Consider the following 8,864-nt stretch of genomic DNA (forward strand, 5'->3'; position numbering starts at 1 on the left):
CTTTGGACAATACTGCTTTCAGTGTCTTTCACCTCAAAGTTTTATGAAGCAATTCCTAAGCTTGTATTAGACTATTTTCCTTAGCCAGAGGAAATTTAAGCTAAAGTGATAATTATTTAGAAGCACTGCCCAGAATTTAAAAATATCACCAGGGAACCATTTAATGCTTTTCACGGACTAAGTGTAGTGTGAACAGTTTGTAGGATTGAGGTCCCGAAAGGTTCCTACTAGCACAGATCACTATAAGCACTACACCCCTGACTTCACACTCAATATATTTAAAATAGAAACAATGACAAATTCTGATGCTACATTATTCCTCTTGAATGGGAAGTTAGGTGTTCATTTAGTCTAAGTCTGACTACAGAGGCCTTGAAAAAAAGTATTCCTACCGCTTTGACAGTTTATTTCACCCACATGTAGGTCTGAACTAGTGAAAGCATTACTGGGGAGAAATGCACTGCTTTCCCCTAACCCTGTCATACTTGGCGAACAGTTGAAAAATTTTGTATCTGAAGATGTGCTTTTTTCTTGAAATGCTAACTCATTACACCTGATACTGGTTTTGAAAAATGTTAGCTTCATTCTAAGAATAACAATCTTTAAAATAGAAACAAAATACTGATGAAGGTTTTTAAAATAATTTACAAATCAGATGTCATTACACTCCTCAAAGAATGACAATCCTTCAAGAAAACTGTGTGAGGGAATATTTTTTTCCTTTTAGCCCAGCTGTCTAAAACTTAGTTCAGAGGTAAAAGTGGAATAGTGAATCTATACTAGCTGCAGTCCAGAACAAGGTCAGGTGAAAAGGCAGGGCATGTTACATAATACTGCCATCCTCTTATTCCCAGAACCTTTGGAGATCATCTGGTACCAAAGCTGCTTCTTGGAACAGGGCCAACGCAGAGCTGGTTGCTCAGGGTTGAGGTTTGAATATCTCCAACAACAGGGATTCCACAGCTCCTTCAGGCCCCATTTCTGTGTGTGACCACCCTCAAGGTGGCGAAGTTTTTCTTCCCCTAACAAACAACTGCAGTTTCCCTGGTGGCAGCTTGTGCCTGTCACCTCCTGTCCTCTCACTGTGCACCTCTGAGCAGAGCCTGGCCCTGCCTTCCCCATACTCTCCCATTTGGTAGTTGCACTCTGCAGTACGATTCCCCTTCATGGATCTCTTCTTCAGGCTGAACAAGCCCAGCTCTCTCTGCCTTCCCTCCTCTACCCTGTGCTCCAGCCCCCTCGTCATCTTGGTGGCCCTCCACTGGACTCACTCCACAGTGTCCATGCCTGCCTTGCCCCAGGGAGCCCAAAGCTGGACACAGTGCTGCCAAGTTGGGCTCACTAAGTGCTGTACAGGGCGACCAGTCCCTTCCCTCAGCCTGTTGGCTCCACACTTGCTCAAGGAGCCCCGAGTGCTGTCAGTGTTCCTTATCAGAAGGGCACACTGCTGAACTGGGCTCAACTCACTGTCTGCGAGGACCATCTGCCCCTGCCCAGGTCCTTTTCTGCAAAACTGCTTAGGAGCACACCACTGTCCCTACACACACTGCTATGGAATTACTCCATTCCAGAAGCAGGATGCTGCATTTGTTTTTGTTGACCTTTATGAGATTCCTGTCAGCCCATTTTTCTGCAAGTCAAGAATAAATCTTTAAACCTGTAATTTCCACCTTCTTGCTTTACTGAATAGCTCTGAATTCAAAGGCAGGAAAGACACTTCTTTGCAAAAGGAAAACACCACACTTGCCAACATTCAAGGTGTTTTTCAGCAACTGGAATATTGATTATACTAGATGTCTTACTGCAAGTTTTTCAGACAGTATTCAGGTGCCTTATAGGTTTTTCCGCTCTTCTCCCTAAGCTACCACCAGAACTATTTTCTCCAATGCTTTCATCTAGCTCAGGTCAAACAAATACAGCTGATTATAGCTAACTCTCTGATTTGGAAAGATTAGATCTGCACAGTGGTCATGAGCCATCCTCTCTCTAAATCAGCAACAGAGCTAATAAACCTTACTGGAATCACCATGCTGACAGCCAGGGGTATTATTTATCTACATTAAGCACTGGCCTTCCAAAAGGGTTATTTTTAAGTCCAGCTTAGCAGTGGCTAATATAAACTCAGACAATTCTTAGCTCTTGTTTTGTCATGTGCCTTATAACAGGATAATGCAGAAGGAACACAGATCCTATAAGCAGCCTGCTCAGGTACAAGAGGGCTGTTAGTCCAGAGCTTCTGGACAAAAGTGGGATGGCACTTAAAGTTGTGTCTTCCTAATTTCATCTTGGTTAGACAAGCCTGAGCAGTATACCATGGGTTACCACATAGCTCCTAAAGACATGTAACCTCTCTTCACTCAAAATTTCCGATCTTTCTCTCTCCTCGCCTCATTCTCTCTATCTTCCTTATCCTACAGGGCCCATACGCTGTTACCTCAAAGGTCAAGCTCACTCCTAAGAACAGCTCCTTGTATCAGCAAGTCATTCAGGTTAACTTATGTGGGTTTGCAGGTCACCAACTAAAATACTGAATACCAAAGACTTAACTAAACAGAGGAACCAATACACTGGATTGTAGGAATTGTGCTGTAAGCAATCAAATCAAGATGTTGGGACTATTTTTGTTAGAGTCAATGGTGAGGACATTACCTTAAGCATCTGGAAGGTGTATGCCTGAAGAGGTGTAACTGTTTATTCAGTTACCTTTTATCCAGTTAACCCATTTCTATTTTTTTATCAACCTCTTTTTACAGGATTTAAATCCTTAATAATCTGTGTTTCTAATTCAATAGAATCAGGATAAGCAGGGCATTTTATTTACCTTTTAGTATTGTCTTGCATCCTTTCTCCCAGTTGCAGAAAGAACTGGAATCTTGTATCAGCTGCATCCAGACTGGTATGTATTATCAGGAAAACAGCTCATATTTCTTCTCTGTTGAGGACTATATTGAGTTGTTAAGAGATTTAAACAAAGCATTTGAAGGATGTCATTAAAGTTCATTCCCATTCCATCTGTGCAATTCCAAAGTGGCATAAACAGAAGTATGCTATCCCTTTGTAAGTTTCAGTAGAATTTACACTATTAAAACAAAAGTTTATACTTGGGAGTTGCTCATCTTAAAGACACTTCCTGACCCACATAATTAAAAATGGCTAGTATATTTACATTAAAATCAAAAGGCAGTTCAAGTATTTGTAAAATATCAACCTGAAAATCCAACAAAACTTAAAACAAGTAACTTTCTGCTCTTAAGCATGACTTGGAAGTTTTTGATGTTTTTAATTGCAAATGAAAAAGTGTTCTTTCTGCTAAGACAGTTCAGAGAAAAACAAACAGCAAAAAACCAAACCAAACCAAACCAAGATCAACCTCACAGAAGAGGCTGATCAAACTCTTATCCTGGTGCAAGGACATACATTTCACCAGTATTATCTTTCAAGCAGAGAAGCCAATAGTTTCTAGCAGATGAGATGAAGACAAACAACCTTGTTTATGTACAGGTTTGGGGTTTTTTTTTACTATACATGTAAGCAAATATAAGATCAAAATTGATTTACATTTTTGTGAAAGTCATTTATTGAATACAAAAAATCCCCGTTACATTCAGCCTTATTATAAATGATTACACATAAAGAAATTCAGAAGTCTGTGAAGATGAACAGTCTAACTGGCTGAACAATTTCAGAATTTAGATCATTTATGAACCCTTATTTCTCAACTGTACAATAACAAAATTCAGAAAAATACACTTTGTCTTTCCAGCAATACTAGTCAGAGGAAGTCTGTGCTCGTGGTGTTAATGGCAGCCCACATTTCGACAACTATTAGTTTCATGATTTTAAGTGTAGGACTTCCCATATTAGCAACAAGGTGTAGAGGAGAGAAAACCTAAACAATAAAAACTTATGCAATGAGTTCACTTTGATCCTAAAAGCTGCCAGCCAAAGTTCAAGACTGCAGGCTTAAAAGTACCATTGTCCATGTTGAGGCACCAAGGCTCAGGTTCAGAAAAGCCTTCCCATACAGAGGAGAGGTTAACCACACATACATACATCAGCGCTGTCTGATTCGGAAGCCCCATTGTGGATTTCCAAAGCTGTCAAGCCTCCCAGCTGTACATTTCGGATACCCACTTCTGAGATGCTGGGTCACCAGGGCAAGATGCTAACGTAGAAGATTTTTTGCAAAGTGAACTTTAGAAATTTTCCTATCAGCTTTGGAGGGATTTTATTTATTACATCCAAGACACTGAACCAATGTCTGTAGGCTTTGTACAAAGTTAAACTACAAGTATAAAATTACAGTTTAGTTTCTGTACAAGGTAAGATGGGACAAACACGGTGAAACCTCGGCTCATTTGTAATGTCATGAAACTTCTGCATACCACTTTCCATCAATGCCTCACTGCTGAACATTGACATTTCATGTCACAAATTCAAAGACAACAAGATTAAAAAACTGATTTGCACAAAGAAACTTAAAATAACTTTATATACACAACAAAAAGCCTTTTGAAAGTACAAAAATAACATCTATATGCCAATTAGTTACCACGCTTTGATAGTTCTCTCAATGCCTACACATGCAAGACTGTAATCTATATTCAGAATAATTCTGCACCTGTAGAATGTATCAGAATATAAGAGATTAACATGTGATTAACTCTTGTTATTTTCAGAATGAATATGTATTCAGAATATCTTTGCAACCAATACTGCAATATTCCAGTCTCTGCATGTAAACATGTAGATAAGCAGCTTTCATCTTACTTGATTTTAAAGTCTCCTGCAAGCTAGTAATCCACACTAAAAAGCTATGATGGCTTCTAATGAATCTAGTTATACAAAGCAATTCAAAATGTACAAAACTATAAAAAAGGGAACATTTACTGCCATGCATGAAACTTAAGTATGTTCAACTAAAAATTGCATCAAATGCAGTTCTGTTTAAAAAGAAAAAAAAGATACACAAAGCAATTTACATTAACACTCTTAACATTAGATCAGCAGAATTAGCTCTGACTAAATACCGTGAGGGTAAGACACATTCTTTTTGCTGGTGTCTATCAGATCTTCAAATCCATGGGAACATTAAACCAGGAATCTTCATTGCCCACAGTCAAATCAGATCATGAGATCAACTGAAAAGAGAAGTGTATTAGTGTAGAAGTGTATTAGTTTCCTCCTTTCTCTCAATCCAATTATATACAACCTCTCCTTTTGTATCAAACTATCAAGAAAACACACTCTGCTTTTGCTATCACAAAAAACCCAAGAACATCCCTACAGCAGACAAATTGCTCTCTCATGATTGTGACACATGTATGCACATCCCATAGACACAGCTATTCTAGATAGCCATATATCAACATCTGCAAATGAACCCACAGGAAAAAGAAAAAGTTACTTTATTAACTTCTCTAAGCGAGCCTCACTTTTACAGTTCCACTTTTAGTTTTAGGGCAAGCAGAAGTAAGCACATTTTTTTTTTTACAAATTACCAACCACAGTTTGGACAGTAAACCCTGTGTCATGAATGCAGTAGATAATGCCTAATCTTCAGCAAAGCAAACTCAAAGGTAAGAGCAGTATAACTGTACTTACCAGGAGCACAGACAGAGAAAAGCTATCTGTCCCTTTTGCCTTAACTTACAGGTCTGCAGAGCCCGTACAACCTCATGCATTGTTAAGTGTGAATGTATGTGGCTGCTGCATGAATTAAGAGTGCATTTTGCAACCAAGATTGTAATTTAAAGCAAACTCATAGCTTTCAGAGTAATAGTTATCAAAAATTATGATACTTTAATTTTAGTTCTGCTTACCAAAAAATTCACAAGAGTAGTAGTAGCATGCTAAGAAAATAAGAGTATGAAGCAATTGTGGTTTTTAAAGAGGGATACAGAAGTTGGGAAAAAGTTTGGGAAAAAAACACCCCAAAACAAAAAATCAAAGGTTTAGGTTTTAGCAGAGCACTAAACTTCCAATATTATACAGGAGGCTATTAAAATTAGTGTAACAAGATGCCAGGCCAGTTGCTAATAGGCTGAATTAAAAAAACCCAACCCAGAACGTTTTCTAAATGATAAAGTCTTTACCTCTTTGACTGTTTTTTTAATGAAGTCTTTTCTGTCAGATAAATCATAACTAGGATATTTTTCATAGACCTAAAAAAAGTAAAAACAAAAAACAAACCTCAAATTACTTTCATTCAATGCATTGTATGAATAGAAGGAGCTTAAATGAAATTAGGGCAAAAACTGATGTGTGTACTTCTAGTATTACAACAGCCAAAATACCTTCTGTTAGCTATGGAAAGAGACAAGCTTATTTTCCTGTCCTTATTTTGACCACATAAATATTTAAATACATGTATTATTTTATATTTGGTCACTGACTAAAGTGGTACTGTAATTTTTCACACCAACAAACTGAAATGCCTAGCTTGCCATGTCACACAAGTAAGCATTCTCTGAGCTTTGTTTTAAGTGTCTCTAAGTGGTCAGATATCTCTACATTAGTGTGGGAAGCTAAACAGTTAATAAAAAATAAGTAAGGCTTGGGATCTGATAATAAGTAAAATTGTTATCCTTTCAAGAGACTAACAGAATAGTCAGCATATTTGAGTGCTATTCTACAGCTATTCTTTGGTTAACAGGATGCTAGAGGACTAAATGAACAAAAAACAGATGCCAACACAGGGCATTTCATTACACTATACCAAATTTCTAGAATTACTATAAACACGACAAAAAGTTTGTACAGAATATAAACATGCAATTTTCTCATAAGAATAATTTCTGGTTTAACTTTCTCAAGACTACTTCTTGGTACCAGGAAACCCAAACATGTGAGCTAACTGACTGCACAAAATATCAAGGTAAATGCATTTTCTCTGTTTTGGTCACTTTTCCCACCTTTCCCTTCTCTGGCTACATGGTTCCTACCTGTCCTGACAAATAATGGATTTCTTGCTGAACTGATCCAACTCACTAACTCAGCTGAGAACTATTCAATTTTTGCTGACAGATGGCAGCTGAACAGACTCAAAGAGGACATACAAAGAATGAGAGCAAGGTGGGCAGCAGAAATGTAGAGAGAGCAGGACACAGCCCTCCCCTGTAGACAGCAGCAAGCTGCTCCACTGTCTCAACATTTTCACTGAGAAATGTGGCAGTTGTTTTGGAGGTAATACTGCTACTTTCCATGTAGCTAATTTTTCTTTGGATATTTCCTTTCTAAAGTTTGTATCAGTGTTGTATACCTTAAGATTAAAGCTCTCATTGCAGCTGTTAGCAATTAAGTAAATCAATGCAAAACTACTTAGTTTCTGAACCATGATGCAGAATACAAGCCTCCAGTTCACAAACAATACACTGCCTAAAGACAGACTGAAAAATCATATTTGCTTACCTCCTTGCAAATTTGTTTCATTGTGACCTCCTCCAAGTTTGCATTGGCCAACAAGTTCTTGACAGTTTCCTTCACTTCTTCATCTGTGGGTGGTTTCTTCAGTTTTTTAATTAAAGGTTCATCATCTGAACTATCTTCAGACTCACTTTCTAAATATGAAGAACAATTGGAATTGTAATAGAAGGTTTTCAATTTCTCTGCTTTCTTCCATCAAAACAGAAGCCATCAGAACTTTCCACAAGCTTCTGATGCAGATGTTCTCCCTTGCAACAGACATCTTGCCAGATCATCCATTTAAAAACAAAGCTAACACTATCAGTACTTCAGTACTACATTTGTTTACAAATTTGCATAGTCTTTGATAAACTATCAGTTTACAGATCAATAAGTACTCTAAAAAGTATGAGATTGATAAATTTAATCTATCAAACTAAACAAAAAAGCTTATTACAACAATTCTAACTGAGGTATTATGGTCCTAAAAAAATAAAAAGTACTTATTTGCTTTAAAAAGGAGTTTGGATTTCTTTTTTCCCCCCAGCAGTGTTGTGCATTACAGAATTTTGTAATGCTGTATTACCGAACATGCTATTAGAAACACCATGAGAACAAAAGAAGAGAACTTTATAAATGAAGTTAAGCGAAAGAGTCACAGGATATTCCTACAGTCTTTTCCAGCAGAAAAAGGAATTAGACTGAATGGCTCCAACATCCACTCAGTTTCTCTACTGCCAACAGGACAAAATTCAGAGCAAATGCCAAACAAACTCGATAATGAGCTTACAGAAAGACTTACTTAACATTCTGGTTTTTGTACTGCAAGCATACACTCAAAACAGAAATGCAGGAGGAATAAATAAGAAATTATGAATATATTGCATAACTTATATGAAAAACACATAGGTAGCATTTGTGTATAAATATACATATACTGATGACAAAATAAGGTGTATACAAAACACAGAGAGCCATATTCAGCAGTCGAACTGAAAATACACTGATGTCAGTACAGGCCAGTTTACTCTGCTGAGAAACAAAGCTATGAAAGAAATTTAGCATAATTCTTTGCCTAACAGCCTTTTCTCAATACCCTGACAAGAAGGGTAATTAATCTGAACTGATGCTTGTGCTATGTCATATATATGCCAATGCTGGCATTAAATGAAGTATGTTTGCAGTATGGATATACACTGCATCAATAACTCCTACTACAATTTTGACAGAGACTTGGCCGGTATCTCATGGACAGTAAGACAATTTAAAGTGGGAATGTACCCCTAGAGGTCATCTGGTTTAAACCTTTACTTGGAACAGGGCCAACTCAGAACTGGTTGCTCAGGGCCCTGCCAGGTTGAGTTCTGAATATCTCCAACAATGGGGATTCCACAGCTCCTCCAGGCCCCATTTCTGTGTGTGACCACCCTCAAGGCGAAGTTTTTCTTCCTCTAACAAAT

General features: G+C 37.6%; 1 protein-coding gene across 4 annotated transcripts in view; it reads right to left on the reverse strand.

Moving 5' to 3' along the window:
* Positions 1-3,558: 3,558 nt before the first annotated feature.
* Positions 3,559-8,864, reverse strand: part of DEK (DEK proto-oncogene) — a 19,289-nt gene continuing 13,983 nt past the window's right edge. For all 4 annotated transcript variants that reach the window (XM_017808538.1, XM_017808541.1, XM_017808540.1 and 1 more), the window contains exons 9-11: positions 7,411-7,559; positions 6,096-6,164; positions 3,559-5,141 (exon numbers count right to left, since the gene is read on the reverse strand). In XM_017808538.1, the coding sequence (XP_017664027.1) occupies positions 5,130-5,141; positions 6,096-6,164; positions 7,411-7,559 (230 nt within the window). In that variant the 3' untranslated portion in view covers positions 3,559-5,129. The remainder of the gene's footprint in view (positions 5,142-6,095; positions 6,165-7,410; positions 7,560-8,864) is intronic.

This window comes from Lepidothrix coronata, unplaced genomic scaffold (genome assembly GCF_001604755.1).
Source record: "Lepidothrix coronata isolate B3197 unplaced genomic scaffold, Lepidothrix_coronata-1.0 Scaffold23, whole genome shotgun sequence".
Lineage (NCBI taxonomy): Eukaryota > Metazoa > Chordata > Aves > Passeriformes > Pipridae > Lepidothrix > Lepidothrix coronata.